Source organism: Trichechus manatus, unplaced genomic scaffold (genome assembly GCF_000243295.1).
Source record: "Trichechus manatus latirostris isolate Lorelei unplaced genomic scaffold, TriManLat1.0 scaffold00041, whole genome shotgun sequence".
In the NCBI taxonomy this organism is placed as follows: domain Eukaryota; kingdom Metazoa; phylum Chordata; class Mammalia; order Sirenia; family Trichechidae; genus Trichechus; species Trichechus manatus.
This window is the reverse complement of record NW_004443977.1, coordinates 4,488,333-4,506,488: the sequence shown is the minus strand read 5'-3', so window position 1 is coordinate 4,506,488 and position 18,156 is coordinate 4,488,333. Positions and strand designations below refer to the sequence as shown.

At 36.6% G+C, this 18,156-nt stretch overlaps 1 protein-coding gene across 1 annotated transcript in view; it reads right to left on the bottom strand.

Moving 5' to 3' along the window:
- SPAG16 (sperm associated antigen 16) overlaps positions 1 to 18,156 on the bottom strand; it is a 999,944-nt gene that overhangs the window by 887,114 nt on the left and 94,674 nt on the right. Inside the window, exon 9 of the mRNA XM_004376284.2 lies at positions 14,563 to 14,672. Within this exon, the coding sequence (XP_004376341.1) occupies positions 14,563 to 14,672 (110 nt within the window). The remainder of the gene's footprint in view (positions 1 to 14,562; positions 14,673 to 18,156) is intronic.

The following is an 18,156-nucleotide window of genomic DNA, read 5'->3' as shown; positions in this document are numbered from 1 at the left end:
AGAGGGTTGACATGTTGTGGGGTTGTTAACCAATGTCATAAAACAATATGTGTACTACTGTTTCATGAGAAACTATTTGTTCTGTAAGCCTTCATCTAAAGTACAATAAAAAAGTAAAAGACTATAATAATTTAAAGTGTGATATTGGCACAAAAGTAAACAAACTCACCAATGGAACATAAGAGAGAATCCAGAAGCAAACTTATATATACATGAAAACTAGTTAAATGACAGAGGTGGTACTACAGACCATTGGGGAAAAGAAGAACCATATAATAAATTGTGCTGAGACACGAAGTTATCTGTATGAAATAAAGTGAAATTGGATTCCTATTACATTCCACATTTTAAAAAATCAATTATAGGTATATTAAATATTTAAAATTGGAAGGCATAATGTTATGAAGAGGCTTCTGGTCTAGACAAGACAATGTAGACTCATCTCACCCTGTTCTTCCCTGCTAAGTACAAATATAAACCCTGGAAATAACACAGAGAAAACCAAAGAAGAACTCTGAAAGGTAGAAAGAGAAAGGCAAACTGGTTAGAGTCATAAGAACGGGAGGAACAACATAGCAGCAGGACATCTGACTACCCTCTACCCAACAGAAGGAGGAGATCCAAGGCTGGCATTTCCTCATCTCCAACCTAGCAACAAAAGGTAGAGTATACTCTCTGACAATAATGCAATCAAACTAGAAATCAATAACAGAATGGCAACAAAAATATCTCCAAACCCTTGAAAATTAAATAACACACTTCTAAGTAATCCATCGGTCAAAGAAATCCCAAAGGAAATTTAAGATAAATACAAATTAATAGATGAAAATGAAATTGCAACATATCAAAATATGCAGCATACTGCTAAAGCAGTGCTGAGAGGGAAATTTATAACTATATGCTTACATTAGAAAATAGAAAAAATCAATAATCTATGCTCCTATCTCATGAAAGTAGAAAAAGAGTAAAATATACCCAAAGCTAGGCTGGTAGAAGACAGGAAATAATAAAGACAGATGAATGAAACTGAGGATGGGAAAATGGGGAAAAATCAACAAAACAAAACGCTTTTTCTTTGAAAAAACATCAATAAAATTGATAAACCTCTAGCAAGACTGAAAAAAATTAAAAACAGAGAAAATACAAACCACAAATATCAAGAATAAAACAGAAGGTGTCAGTTCAGATGCTGCAGTCATTAAAAGGATAATAAATACACTCGAATTCAACAAATTTAAAGAAATGAACCAATTCCTCAAAAACCACAACCTACCAAAACTCAGTTAAGATTAAATAATCTGAATAGTCCTATAACCATTAAAGAAATTTAATTTGTAATTAAAAAGTTCTCCAAAAAAGTAATCTCCAAACCAAGATGGTTACAATGGAGAATTCTACCAAATATTTAAAGGAGAATGAACAAAAATGGAATATACTACTAAGCAATAAAAAAGAACCAACTATTGGTGCACACAATCACTTGGAATTATGCTGAGTGAACCCAAAAGGTTTCATACTGTCTGACTGCATTTATATAACCTTGAAATGACAAAGTTGATAATTGGACAATAGATTGGTGGTTGCTGTGGCTAGGGATGGGGCAGGAGAGGCAAAGAGGCAGATGGGTTTGCCATAAAAAGGCAACACTAGGGATCCTTGTAGTGATGAAACTATTCTATACTTTGAAAGTATCCTGGTCATGATGTTACATTATACTTTCGTAAGATGATACCTTTGGGGGAAATTGGGTAAAGTATACAGTGATCTCTCCCTTACAACTGCATGTTCAACAATCATCTGAAAATAAAAAGTTTAGTTTAAAAATATTTTGGAGACATTAATGGAACACATGACAAAATTTAAATTAATTATGTAGATTAAATACTATGTTTGTAACTGTTAATTTCTTCATTTATTTTACTATGCTTATGTACGAGAATAAACTTTTTTTAGAAATTACACACAGAATTATTTGTTGACATGGATGAATCTGGAAGGTATTATGCTGAGTGAAATAAGTCAGTCACAAAAGGACAATTATTGTATGAGGCCACTATTGTAAGAACTCAAGAAAAGGTTTAAACACAGAAAAAAGCATTCTTTGATGGTTACGAGGAGGGGGAAATCACGAACTAGATATTAGACAAGGATCAACTTCAGTGAAGGGAAGGACAACACACAATACAGGGGATGTCAGCACAACCGGACCAGAGCAAAAGCTAAGTTTCCCGGACACATCCAAACACTATGAGGGGCAGAGTAACTGGGGCTGAGACCTGGGGACTATAGTTTTGGGGGACATCTAGCTCAACTGGCATAACAAAGTTTAGTAAGAAAATGTTCTACGTCCCACTTTGGTAAGTGACGTCTGGGGGTCTTAGAAGTTTGCAAGAGGTCATCTAAGATACATGAATTGGTCCTATCCCACTTGAAGCAAAGGAGAATGAAGAAAACCAAAGACACAAGGAAAATATTGGCCCAAAGGACCAAAGGACCACAGGACCAGAGACTCCACCAGCCTCAGACCAAAAGAACTAGACAGTGCCTGGCTACCATCAATGACTGCCCAGACAAGGAACACAACAGAGTCCTGGACAGAGCAGGAGAAAAATGTAGAACAGAACTCAAATTCATGTAAAAGACCAGACTTAATAGTCTGACAGAGAACTGGAGGAACCCCCAGAACTATGGCTCCCGGATGCACTAACCCAGAAATGAAACCATTTCTGAACTCCACTCTTCAAACAAAGATTAGACAGGACTATGAAACAAAAAATAATACACATGAGGAATGTGCTTCTTAGTTCAATCAGATATACAAGATCAAATGGGCAGCTCCTGTCCAAAAGCCGGATGAGAAAGCAGGAAGGGACATGACTGGTCAAACGGACACAGGGAACCTGGGGTGGAAGGGAGGAGTGTGCTGTCACATTGTGGGAACTGCAACTAATATCACAAAACAATACGTGTACAAACTTTTGTATGAGAAATTAACTTGAGCTGTAAACTTTCACGTAAAACACAATTTAAAAAAAAAGAAAAAAAATTCTAACTTGAAAACCACTAGGAAAAAAAAGAAGTATTTGTTAAAGGAAAAAAAAAAAATTAAAAAAAAACACAAGCATATATTTCTTACCTAGGGGTAGCTATGAGTCTGAATCAACTCAACAGCAATGGGTTTGGTTTTTTTAGGGGTAGGAAAGGTCTGAAACAAATGACAAAAAGTGCTACCATGATAGAAAATACTGATAAATTTGACTACGTTAAAATGAAGATCTTCTGTTTATTAAAAGACACCAGAAAGAAATAGAAAATATAAGCTACTATCTGAGACAACATATCTGCATTCACACAAATGATCAAAAGATTAGTATCAAAATACATTTTAAATATTCTTCAAAGATCAATAACCTAATTTTAAAAAATAGGTAGAAGACATATAAATGGTATTTCACACAAAGAGATATCTGAATGGTCTATAAATGGAAGAGATGTTCAACTCTATTAGTAATCAGAAAAATAAAAATTAACACCCAATAAGATAACATTTTTTTACCCATTAGATTAGCAAAAATCAAGAACCCTAATAATACCAAGTACCAGAAAGAATATAGAATAACAGGAACTCTGTGGGTAAACAGGTTCAACCAATTTCAAAAGGAATATGACACTATCTGGTAAAACCCCATGCCCAATAAACCAGCAATTCCTTTTCTAGCTAAACACATGGTAGGACCTCTTGCATAGGTAACCTGGAGATGTGTACACGAATACTCATGACAGTATTATTTATTAGACTAAGACTTCAGCAACAACCAGAGTGTCCATTAATAACAGAATGGAAAAGTAAATACTGTTAAATGAACTACAGCCACATACAGCAAATGGAAGAATTTCAGAAGCAAAACACTGAATGAAAAAAAAAAAAAGTTGCAGAAGAAGACTACATACTAGTCATGTTTCATAATTTGCAATTTTGTTATTCTGAAATATAAGTATTATAGATATTAATATTGACTAAAGTATTCAAAATATAAAAATACTGAATATTTTTCATTGAAATCTCATTTTTGTATTTTCTAAATGATCCATGGTTATGTATGCACAATTCAAAATAAACAGGAGAGCTAAAAATCAGAAAATAATTAGTATCTCTTAACTGCTTTTATGCTGATAGACATTTACTTTATGTAAGCAGACTATATTTAGTACAAGAAGTATTTCTATTTATTTGATTTTCTACTCAGAACAGAATTATAAACAAGTTGGCTTAATCCTTATGTATTTAACATGGCATGATATTATGAATAAATATTTTGATTAATATATTTCCTCAAGGATTTTTTAAATGAATTGTTTCAGCTGTTAAAGACATTCAACACCATTATCAAATTATTAGTATTAAAATTCCCATTTGTACATGGTTATAGACTTTTTAATACCTTCCATATTTCCAAACTCTAAAAAAATGCAAAACTAATTTTTCATTTTATCAACTTTATGTCTGATAGATAGAATACATTAACATCCTGATGTAATAGTCACAATTATTGGCAAAATATAAACCAAATCCTTGGTTGATGCCAGGGTTACAAGATACTTTAGACAAAATAACAATAAAGCTGCATAGCAGTATTCAAGAATACTGTACAAAATACAATTAAAGTCACTATAATAAATGTAAGGCACCAGCACTTGACTGGGTTTAACTACTCTTGTAGTGAACCGTTATCACGGCCAGTATATCCTAACACAACACGATGGCATACCTGTCATGCCAGAGTTGAAGGTACCCTTTCTCTCATCTTCACATTTTAATATGGTTATCATTAAAATATAATATATTTTATATAATCACTGGAAGATGTCATGGTAGATATTAAATAATATTATGTTTTTTTCATTAAATAAATCAGTCTAGAGAAGAGCACCCAAAGATGGTGAACACTGTACGCAATTTTTTATGCTAACAAAACTTTCAAGCACGTAGCAGGGCCCAACAAACAGAACATTAGAATTAGCCATCATCATGTTCTAATCTCCATAACTCCGTAAATAATCTGAATTAGGGAAACAACATGTACACTCAGAGAAAGCCATTGCTAAATTATATCCATGCCATTATAAATAAATGACAAGAACAGTTAAAAGTAATGGATCTGTAAGTCTTCAACAGACTTTCATTCAGTATTTCCTGTATCATATTTAACACAAAAGAAGCAACCAAGTATCATTTAACTTCTGGTAAATAATCTTTTCTACAAAAGCACTATCATTTCTTGAGTATCAATTATGTAATAGGCACTGTGATAGATATATTACTTTATTAAATCCTGGCAAAAAAAACCCTTCGATGAACATATTATATTATGCTTCCCCATTTACAGAGGTGGAAACATAGAAGCTAAGTAATTTTCCCGTGTTTGTACAGGTAATAAATGGTGGAACTGGGTTTCAAATCCAAATTAAGCTCCAAAATATTTCATATGCTAAAATAGCATCTACCAAAGTATATGCTACAGGATGTTAATAGATCCCATGCTGGGGAAAAATGGATGATGATAGTTACTTCATGCAAGGATAAGTTATGATAGTATTAAATATAGACTAAAATATCCTTTTGTTCCTTTAACAAAAGGTTATATGTCATTTATAAAGACTTAAAAGAAGTTAAGATAAATAGGCAAATATGAAAACTCATCCATAGCTTACAACAAAGCTGTCATTTAATATTGGCAGTATAAGTTTTGAAAAACTATTTTTATATAACATGTATTATTAATAAACTTATAAAATTAAATTATTAAAAAATAATGCACCTTAAATTATTAACTGCTACTGAAAGCTATTTTTAAGGGGAACATCTAATCTTTGGTCAAGGTTTTTTCTTACAATAATCTCTAAAGATTTGTTGCTAAACCAGATGTTGCCTTGGTAAATAATCTAATAATTTTAGTGCAGGCATTTTAATTGCTCCTCTAATAAGATTTTAAAATTTTATTATAATTTGAAGATGATATGAATATTTCCCAGAATATAACAAGTATTTGTTTCTTTTAACCTTTGCCAACATTTAAATTATTAAGATATAAAATATTTTGGAATTTTGTTGTATATACTATAACATTTGCATATCCTCCCCAATATGTCCTCCATTCCTATCCATTTGGAGAAGAAATATGTATATTTTCTTCATAATATCTTTATAGTATTTAAAGCATAGTTCTGGCAGATATTGATAAGGAATATAAGAATATTAATTTGTTTTGGAGATAGAAGTTTAACAATCTTGATAAGATTTTCCATTAGTAAAGAATTTTAATTTCAAAGAGCATATCTATACGCTAACCCAAAGGAAACTAAGGGTTAAATCAGCAAAGTAAGGATAAAAGAAACAAGTTCATAGTTCATTATCTTTCCTAATTTTCTCCCCACTTTCTTGAAATGTTTTTGTTGATATTTTTTCCACCTTTCTTGCATAATTATTGAGTATGTAGATCAGGATATAAGGTAAGTGGAAGATTTTTATATACAAAAATTATAATCTAGCTCCACATTTAACTCTACAAGGAGTCATTAAAGCAATGGATTTGAGCCACAGTCCGTGCTATGTATGTATTTGTTTTAATCTACAATTAAAAAGAACTTCTATACTAAAATATTACTTTTTAAACTATTTGAATCTATACAAAATTCTTCCATCTGTTTCTCTTTAATAAACATATGGGCACATTAAAACTTTCACATATATAATCACCATTCAAAATCTCAATTAAGTAATCAATCTTTTCTCTTACCTTTGACTTACATGATTGCAAAAAGTATCCAACTAATTACATAAATGCTCTTATTTCCTTTACTTTAGAGTAAAATATATTACACAGAAGCAAATTATGTTGCACAGTTTTCCTTACTGGAGCCCCAGTGGTACAGCGGTTAAGAGCTCAGCTGCTTACCAAAAGGTTGGGAGTTCAAATCACCAGCTGCTCTTATAAACCCATTAACTATATTATTAATGCATGACTGGTTTAAAGACTTTCAGAAGAAAATTGCTTTTCTAGTGTTCACACAAACCATTTCCTTAATTCAAGAGAAAATAAGTTAAACCATTAAAGTTGACTTTAAAATGAAATTTCATTATTAACTCAACTGTATACAAGGGATATAAGATGATAATTTATAATGTTACGCAAATATGTATAGTAACTAGCATAGAATATCAGGAAGCCAAATACCTAACTAGCTTGAGAAATAACAATTAGACCAATTTATGGAGGCATGTTTTAGAAACAGTTATCATTCAATACCACACAGAACAGACAATATGAGGAGAGAACATTGAGATGGCTGCTAAGGTAATATCCAGAGAACTGCTTTAGAAGGATGGGAGTGAGAATTAGGAAGACACAGAGGCAGTGCAATAGGAGATTTGGGGATGGTTTTAGTATGCCCTCTATAATCTACAGATCCATACAAATTCAACCAAAATAAATATTTTATCTAGGTAAACTTGCTCTGTAAATGAATCTTCAAGACAAGTTCCTTAGGCCTTGTCAACAAAATTTTAACCCCTAATCTCACCCTATATAGAAATTCAGAACCTGCTAATTAATGTGAAAAAACATCAGTGAGAGCTCAGAGACACTGGAAGAAAATGGATCAAAGATGAAGCCACAATTTTGAACTGAATGAGCTGCTAGAATGTAGATTAAATTAGAACCAATTTCAAAAATGAATAAATTAGCCTATTTATGAAATGAAATAATGATTTATGATTTAAGTCACCTTAATTTTCAGGTAATGATAGTAACTCAAAATAGAAATTCCTATAGTTAGCTAAAACTATTGATATAAAGCTATAGCATGATAAAATGCAGGTCTGAAAGCCATCAGCAAAGAGGTGATATTTGAAAATATATTATGAGTTAGAAAAACCATTTTAGGAAAACAAACTCTATTTATAGCATGGATTTTATGGGAAAAAAAATTATTTTGAGTTCCAAAAAGATTTCTAGAATTCAAACCATTTTTAATTTAAACCACCTAATTATGGCACCCTGGTGGTTAAGACTTCGGCTGCTAACCAAAAAGGTCGGCAGTTCAAATCCACCAGCACCTCCTCGGAAACCCTGTGGGGCAGTTCTACTCTGTCCTACAGGGTCACTGTGAGTCAGAATTGACTCAATGACAATGTTTTTGTTTTTTGGTTCTGGTAATTACGAAATGTTATTTTTTTTACTGTGATTTAAATGAAGGTTTACAGAGCAAATTAGTTTCTCATTAAACAATTAATACACGTATTGTTTTGTTACATTGGTTACCAACCCCACGACATGTCAACACTCTCCCCTTCTCTACATTGGGTTCACAATTATCAGCTTTCCTGTCCCCTCCTGCCTTCTCGTCCATGCCCCTGGGCTGGTGTGCCCATTTAGTCTCATTTTGTTTTATGGGCCCTGTCTAAAATTTGGCTGAAGGGTGAACCTCAGTAGTGACTTAATTACTGAGCTATAAGGGTGTCCAGGGGTTTCTCTTGGGGTTTCTCCAGTCTCTATTAGACCAGTAAGTCTGGTCTGTTTTTTTGAGTTAGAATTTTGTTCTACGTATTTCTCCAACTCTGTCTAGGACCCTCTATTATGATCCCTGTCAGAGCAGTCAGGGGTGGCAGCTAGGCCCCATCTAGTTGTGCTGGACTCAGTCTGGTGGATGCTGTGACGGCTGTGGTCTGTTAGTTCTTTGGACTAATTTTCCCCTGTGTCTTTGGTTTTCTTCATTCTCCCTTGCTCCAGACAGGATGGGACCAGTAGAGTATCTTAGATGGCCGCTCACAAGCTTTTAAGACCCCAGACACTCCTCACCAAAGTAGGATGTAGAACATTTTCTTCATAAACTATGGTATACCGATTGAGCTAGATGTCTCCCCAGACCATAGTTCCCAACCCTCAGCCCAGTAATTCGGTCCCCCAGGAAGTTTCAATGTGTATATGAAGCTTCCATGACCTTGCCTTGATCAAGTTGTGCTTATTTCCCCAGTACTGTGTACTGTCTTCCCCTTCACCAAAGTTACCACTTATCTATTGTCTATTTAGCATTTTTATTTTGATAAACCAAAACCAAACCCATTGCCCTTGAGTTGATTTTGACTCATAGAAGACTCAACGGCAACAAGTTTGGGTTTTGTTGGTGTGGTGGTGGTGGTAATTATGAATTTTTTTATTTTTTAATCTTTTATTTTGATAAACCAAAACCAGACCCATTGCTGTCCAGTCGATTCCGATTCATAGCGACCCTATAGGACAGAGGAGAACTGCCCCATAGGGTTTCCAAGTTGCTGCTGGTGGATTCACACTGCTGACCTTTTTGGTTAGCAACCAATCTCTTAAGCACTGCATCAGTAGGGATCCATAGGAAGAGCATAATTTAGAATATCAGGGCAATCTACATATAGTGTATAGAGATGCTATGGAGAAATCTAGGACAATGCACTTAAAAATCCTGAAACTTCAAATTTCCCTGAACTCTCTGGATCCTCCACAGAAGTGGCCTGTTTTTCCCTCTAAAGGATAGGACTTCTCCCTTGAACAAAGGCAATTCAGTGTCCTCTGCTTTGCAGGACAACAAACGTCCCCTCTTACAATGTATTTCTCCACCTTCCTTCCTTGTCAATATACCAAAATCCATTTAAGTCACAATATAATCTAGCCAGAGAAATACTGAGGCTTTAAGGGAGAAAAAGAATTACTTCCCAAAGGAACAGTAGGACCCAGCTATCATATACCTGTGGGTACCAAGAAAGTACATTAAAAGACTGGATCCTGAGGCTCTTGGGACAAGAGAGGTTGAAATAGCACTCTCCTATGATACAGAATATAACACCCTAGCAAGGATCCTGGTGTTAAGATGATGCTACAATGGCTCCTGGATGCTGGGAACAAATGATGGCTAACCAAAAAGAAGTAAAAATGACAAAACTACCATGAAAAATAGTGGAACAACAATCAAAAAATTGAAAAGTGGGTATGAAAGAGTAGATATACAATGTAAGTCTGCAAAACCCACCAGATAACGATGTCCACATGATGACCAGAGGAGACACCAGTTACAGAAGCATTAAGAATTGCACTGGTGAACGGGATGGCAACATCACTGAGAAGCTCAGTCATGAGTCTCCTCTGAAAGCCTGGGCTGATGGTAGGAGATGTTATTAGAAAACTGGACTCACTGAAAGTAATGAAGACGATTTGATCCCAATAAAATATAGGTCAAGTGGGTAATGTTGTTGATGTTGCTAGGTGCTGTCTGTCAAGCTGGTTCCAATGCATAGCAACCATATGTACAACAGAATGAAACACTGCCCAGTTCTGAGCCATCCTCACAATCTGTGTTTGAGCCCATTGTTGCAGCCACTGGGTCAATCCATCTCATTGAGTGTCTTCCTCTTTTTCACTGACCATCTACTTTACCAAGCAGGATGAACTTCTCCAAGGACTGGTCCCTCCTGATAACATGTCCAAAGTACGTGAGACAAAGTCTAACCATCCTCGCTTCTAAGAAGCTTTCTGGCTGTACTTCTTCCAAGACAGATTTGTTCGTTTTGCCAGACCACGGTATATTCAATATTCTTCGCCAACACCATAAATCCAAATGCATCAATTCTTCTTCTGTCTTCCTTATTCATTGTCCAGCTTTCACATGCATATGAGGTGATGGAAAATACCATGGCTTGGGTCAGGCACATCTTATTCCTCAAGGTGACATCTTTGCTTTATAACACCTTAAAGAGGTCTTTTTTTTAGGTGGGGCATAATTATGGTAAAGAGCAACAAGGTAGGAGTAGCAGCCAAGAGAGCCTGACCCACTGAGAGGTTGGGAGATAGTTAATAGAATATAATATCTTCAGAGGACAGAAAGATGGGAAGCAAGCAAGGGTAATCAATGCTCAATCTTTACAACCAGAAGAAATCAAGGATGGATTATCAGAAAGCTGAGGGCAACCACTCCATAAAAAGTCACAATCCTTTGCTGGTTTCCAGACCTGAACCAGTTTTCAGATTCTGGACCTACTTAGTTAAGAAGAGTCTAGGTCCCTAGAAGAAAGGATCCTGTAACACCACAGCATGTATTTATATGATGATTCCTCTATTCCTTCTCCAAAGGCACCAATAGCCATTTTCTTGGATAACCATACACTGGAGAAGAAGGAGTACCCAAACGTTTTGAAACTAATGGACACAGGGTCTAGCATGACATTGATACTCAGTGACTCAGTGTTATGACACCCACACATACACCATTAGCATTAAGACATGTGGAAACCAGGTAATAAAAAATACGTATTCAGGTTTGAATCACAGTGAGATGGCATCCAGGAACTCATCTAATGATCATTTCCCCAGTCTCCAAATAAGTAATTTGAAAGGGCATACTTGGTAGGTGCCAGAACCCTCACATTAGTTTCTTGGCCTGAGGGATAAGGGTTATTGTAGTGGCAGATGCCAAGTGGAGACCTCTGAAACTTCCCTTCCTTGACCAAGATAATAATCAAAAATAATATCGCATCCTGGAGGGAATGGCAGAGATTAGCCCAATGTAGCAATTCCCATCGTATTCCTATAAAATTCCCCAGTCTACTCCTTATAAACAACAGAGATCCTGAAGGATTACTGTAGACTACTGCAAACTCAACCAAGTTGGAGCCCAAATTGTAGATACCCTGCCTGACATGGTATCTTTGCAAGAGCATATTAGCATGGGTTTGGGTACACTGTGTGCAGCAATTTATCTGGCAAATATGTACTTTTTTATGGGGTTAAAAATTTAGTATTAATTTAAAGACAAACAGCAGAAAGTAGATTAGGATTACATGTTGTGGTTGTTGTTAGGTGCTCTCAAGTCAACTTCAACTCATAGCAACCCTATTATAAAAGAACAAAATATTGCCTATTCTGCATCATCCTCACAATTGTTGCTATGTTTTATCCCATTGTTGCAGCCATGGTGTCAATCCATCTCACTGAGGGTCTCCCTCTTTTTCACTGACCTTCTACTGTACCAAGTATGATGTCCTTCTCGAGGGACTGGTCCCTCCTGATAATGTGTCCAAAGTAGATGAAGTCTTGCCATCCTCACCTCTAAGGAGCATTATGGTTTTACTTTCTCCAAGACAGATTTGTTCATTCTTCTGGCAGTCCATGGTATATTCAATATTATTCACCAACATCATAATTTGAATTATCAATTCTTCTTTGGTCTTCCTTATTCATTGTCCAGCTTTCACATGCATATGAGGTCACTGAAAATACCATGGCTTGAGCCGAGCTCATCTTAGTCATCAAAGTGACATCTTTGTTTTTTAAGATTTTAAGGAGATATTTTGCAGCATACTTTGGTGAATGCAATACATTGATTAATTTCTTCACCACTGCTCCTGTGGGCAATGATTATTGATCCAAATACAATGAAATCCTTGACAACTTCAGTATTTTCTTCATTTATCAAGATGTTGCTTATTGGTCCAGGTGTAGACTACACAGCAAATGATAATGTTATCAACCCTGACAAGATGCATAATAATATAACTCAAATTTGTGAAGTACTCTTAATGTCTGTTTATTTCCAGAGAGGAGTCAATAGACACTGTCTAAAGTGGACGACACAAGAAACAGAAATAAATTCAGCCATTTTAAAATTAAAATAACTACTAGAAAAGTAAAAGAAAAATCATTAAAAAATGATCACTCAATGAGGGGAGGGAAGGACTCACTTTACACTTTAACCATTTTTAGAACACCTGAATTCTCCTATACTGTTATAGGTGTTATGTTATATATTTTAATGCAACACCAAAAAGAATACACTACTGATAAATATTAATATACTTGTCCCAGATTTTAGTAGACTTTTAGTCTAACCTGATAGTACTGAAGTAAAATCTTAGAAACCATAAGCACTTAGTGAATGAATCAAAAAATCATTTCTAAGCATAACTTACTACTTGAAAGAGAATGCCTATGCTATTAAAAGATGAAAATGTTTCTGATGACAATCACCATGATCACCTCAAAATACTTAATTCTGATATGCATCTACCTCAAATGCAATAAATTCTTAATAGTAATAATAGAGAATCAGTAGAATACTAATTTGAAAAATCACAGAAAAGTCGATTATTATCAAAGCCTTAGTGAACCTAAGAGTGTTTAGTCTTTCTTTTATTCAAATATTTTATACCAGGGTCCAATGCATACATTAGAGGGAAAAAAATGTTATTGGTATTGGCTAAGTAAATAATTTATTAAATTATTTTAATTCATAAAAATCTTTTCTTCTTATAGAATTCCTACTACTAAACAGCTATTATAATTGTAAATTTACCTTAAATAAATGCCAGATATTTTAAAACTGAGGCAACAACTACCTTATAAAAAAATTCATTACTCATCTATACCTTCACACAATTTTCATAACAAGAAACAAAACATCTCACAAGTTTTATGTAATTTTCTTTCTTTTTCTATTTATTTGTCTGGCCAGACATTTTAATACCATTTTCTTTAATCATTAAAGAAGATTTTAATTATCAGTCTGACTGCAAAGCAAAGTCACTCATCTATGAAAATATTCTTAAATGGGACATAATTCTATTTTACTTTTAAAGAAGACAAAAAAAGTTTGAAATCATACCATGAGAAAAGAAGTGAACCAGGAGTGATTTCTTTTGGATAAAGGTGAGTTTAAGCAGAAAGTTGAGCAGGTGAACAAAACATGGCCATGCCTATTGTGATGGCTGTGTGTCAACTTGGCTGGGCCATGATTCTCAGTGGTTTGGCAGTATATGATGTTGTGATCACCTCCATGATTGGATCTGCTGTGAGTAGCAATCAGTTGAAAGGGAAAGTTTCCTTGGGCGTGTGGCCTACATGGAATATAAGTGGACATTCTGGCAAGGCTCGCGGGCTTTTTGCTCATGCTGGATCCTGCAGCTGGCTCCTGTTCATCTGACCTCCAAGTTCTTAGGACTTAAGCTAGCAACTTACCTGCGATCTTACGTGCTGATCTCGAGATTCATCAATCTTCAAAGCCTGTGAGCAAGAGCCCTGCTCTGTGACCTGCCCATCTTCGGTTTGCCAGCCCCTGTAGCTACATGAATCAGCAGAAGCCTGTATTTTGACCCACAGACTTGGGATGTTCCAGCCTCTACAACCTTGTCAGCCATTTCCTTGATATAAATACACACACACACACACACACACACACACATACACGTATATGCTTTACTGGTTTTGCTTCTCTAGAGAACTCAGGCTAAGACACCTATGTTGAGGTAAGTGGCAGAGTGATTCACTGGGTTGTCTCTGCCAGTAATAAGCATGTGTCTCTGAGTTAAGCAGTTAATAGTAACATTTGGGGGCCTCTGTTTTGTATCTATAAACTGAGGGGGTTGGAATATATAATCTCTAAATTCCTTTTCCAGTAAAACAATAATACCATATGAGTGCATAGATCTTTAGAGTTTCTGAGAGTAAAATTTGAACCAAAGGAAAATAAAAATAAATGACATACCTTTGTACTGTCTTTCATCTTTGTTTTACATTTGTTTTGTTCCCTGGCTTCACGAAGACATTTCTGAGTAGGACCTTCTGGTACATTTTCTCTTTCACCACTGTGACCAACTATAAAATAATACAATTTATTCTTAATAATATATTTGTAATGCTTGTCTATAAGAAAAGTAATTATAAACAAAAAATCTGTAAACCAAAGTCACGCTGATAAATGCATTATTAAAGGAATTAAATTAATAACATTCAAACCACGCTAAAATGCTTTAAGTGGGCCCTCAAAATTCAGTCCCCACAAAATACAGGATGTCATTACAGTAAGGTTAATGAACCGACATGGTAAGCGAGTTACCAAGAAAAGGAGCCAATCTCCAATTGTGTTATATTCAAATTCTTATTATCATGAAGTATTAATGTTTATAAATGAAATTGAAGAAGATTAAAGGAGAGAATGGTAAGCAATGACAAAATTTCCTAAGTGGAAACAGATAATAAGAGATTTTTTAAATGAGAATGTAGTATTAATACAATAACATTATTGTCTATGTCTCCTAATGTTAAGAACAGCAAGAAGGAGAAACACAGTATAATATTCAATGAAGCTGTAACCTTAGTCTTCTAACTCTCCTCAGACTTAAAGCACTGTCCTAACAGAACTATCTGAGGCGAAAAAAAAAGTGATGGGAGAAGTCTCTTTCTTATTCACATTTTTCCAAATACACACTCCATATACATAAATATTTGTTGTTGCTGTTGCGTGTTGTCATGTCAATTCCAACTCATAGTGAACCTACAGGACAGAGTAGAATTGCCCCATGGGGTTTCCTAGGCTGTGATCTTTATTGGGGAATTCTGGTGGTACAGTGGATAAGAGCTATGGCTGCTAACAAAAAGGTTGGCAGTTTGAATCCACCAGCCGCTCACAGGAAACCCTATGGGGCAATTCTACTCTGTCCTATAGGGTCACTATGAATTGGAATTGACTTGATGGCAAAGAGTTTTTTTTTAATCTTCATGAGAGCAGATCACCAGATCTTTTCTCCTGTGGAGCCACTTATGTATTTGAACCGCCAACCTCTCATTTAGCGGCCAAGTGCTTAACCATTGTACCACTAGTACTAGGGCTTACATAAAAATTTAACCAAAAGAAAACCTGTTGCCACTAAGTCAATTCCAACTCATAGCACCTTTATAGAACAGAGCAGAACTGCCCCAAAGGATTTCCAAGGAGCAGCTGGTGGATTCAAACTGCCAAACTTTTGGTTAGCAGCCAAGCTCTTAACCACTGCACCACCAGGGCACAGAGAATAATTTTCCCTATTTTTTTTTAAAGCAAGCTGATTTCAAATAACTGATGAAGTTATAATCATGAAAACATAAATAAAAGAAGAAATCCAATGTTGTAAATGTAATACTACATTTATAATAGAGAAGAGATGATGAACACAAAAATTTCTGAATGATTTCAACGTCAAGGTTGACTTAAGGAATCCTGAGGTTATAAAGGCAAGGAAGCACATGGTTGACATTTAGTTTCTTTCCTGATTTGAAGGGTTTTTTTTTTTCTATTTAGTACCAGCTATAGGGAGCCCTTGGGTGGCACAAACAGCTAAGCATTGGGCTATTAAAATCCACCCAGAAGCACCTTGGAAGAAATGGCTGGCAATCTACTTCCAAAAGATCACAAGCATAGAAAAACCGTATGGAGCACAGTTCTACTCTGAATACATGGGGTCACCATGAGTCGAAATCAACTTGACAACAACTGGCTACCAGCTCTAGACAAAGGATAAAATCCTCACAATTGTGACAGTAAGGCCTAAAATTAAGATCCAATATTATGTGCTCCCTCAACACCTGGTGAAATTGAGCGCCTCGAATGATCTCACTACAAGTTCCAATTCCCACTATGTTTCCGCAGATAAGATTCCCTAGCCAACCTTTGTCAAATGAACCAGGTGCAGTTCCTGAGTAGCAGGTTTCAGTTCCCTGCCAGCCTGCAGAATTTTTCAAACACACATCTTCCTGCAGGAACAATGGGGCACACCACCCTCCTGATACTACAAAACCACCCTCCCACAGCCCTGGTTTTTCACTCTGTTCCTGAATGCAAAACCTCTGTGGTGCTGTGTGGTATATGGTGTCTTCCTCCCCCAGGCTATGAGTATATGTGACTAATAAACTGCTGTCAATCTCATCTGTCCGGTGTCAGATGTCACGTGTTTGGCCATTCCTCTCTCCTTCACCATCAGAGTGAATAGGAAGTGACAGAAACAACAATAATCCCCACAATAACAAGATAACAGAATGTTGCATAACCAAATACTACATCAAACCACTTGAGAGCCTACAAACACTTAGGTCTCCAGAGTGCCTGTCATCCCTCAACGGTGCTATAACATAAGAGTCCCATAGCATCTGAGAAGTCAAAGTATGAGGGAAAGGCTACAATTACACTGTTTGAGGTTATGAGAAAAGTCACAGTTGCAGTTCTCTTAAATTGTGTTTTCTTCTTCAAAGGCCAAGGGTGCCAACATGATAATGACAATAATTAAAAATAATAACAACTAGAGAGTTCCGGCAAAATGGCGCTCTAGGCAGAAGCACCACGCCATCCCTCCACAGCAAAGATCCAAAAAACTAAGCCAAACAGAGAATGCAACAATCTTGAAACCCTAAAACATCAAATGAAGAGATAAAGAACTCAGCCAAGCAACAAATGGAGTGAGAAAACTGACAGAGAATGGAGAGTGAGGAGAGATTCATGCAGAGGTCCCCTACCAGCTAACGCAGCGCAGATGTGCTATCTTGGACTCCTATCAGAGACCAGCAAACGGGGGTACGAGAAAGCAGCCTCATGGAGCGTCCAGTGGGAGACAAAACAACCGGTAATTTGCGGTGTGTGCCTTCCCACCCCCCACCCCTCTTCACCCCGGCTTGGCACAGTCTCTTGACTGGGAAGTGCCGGCTGCTTGGATTCCACACACCCAAGTGGGCGGGTCTCTGGGTGCCATTTGTTGGCTGCTAGTGTTGCTTTTTTTCTCTGCTTCTTTTGATTTCTCACTTACCTCTCGCCACCTCCCCCTCCTTTCACTCAAGTGCCTGGCTCCGTGAGCCACCTTTGCTTCTTCCTGAGGGGCTGTGGAGCGCTGGCAATTTGTGATATACGCTTTCCCACTCTCCACCCTTCTTCACCCACACTCGGCCTCCTCTACTTCCCGTGGACACAGTCTCTTGTCCAGAAACACCAGCTCGCACTAGCTGGCTCTCTAAGTGCCATTTGTTGGCTGTTGGGGTTGCTTCTTTATTTTTTTCCTGCTTCTTTTGATTTCTAGCTTGCCTCTCGCCACCTCCCCCTCCTTTTGCTCGAGTGCCTGGCTCCGAGCGCCCTCTTTGCTTCTTCCTGAGGGGCTGCGGGGCTCCATTCGAGTGTGCAGCTACTTCCCGGTCTGGGCTGCTGCACTGGTGGGATCCTGGGGCTTCTGTTCGTTTGTTCCTCTGCTTCCCGCGGCCATGGTCCCTTGACTGGGAGTCGCCAGCTGGTTGGATTCCACACACCCAAGTGGGCGGCTCTCTGGGTGCCATTTATTGGCTG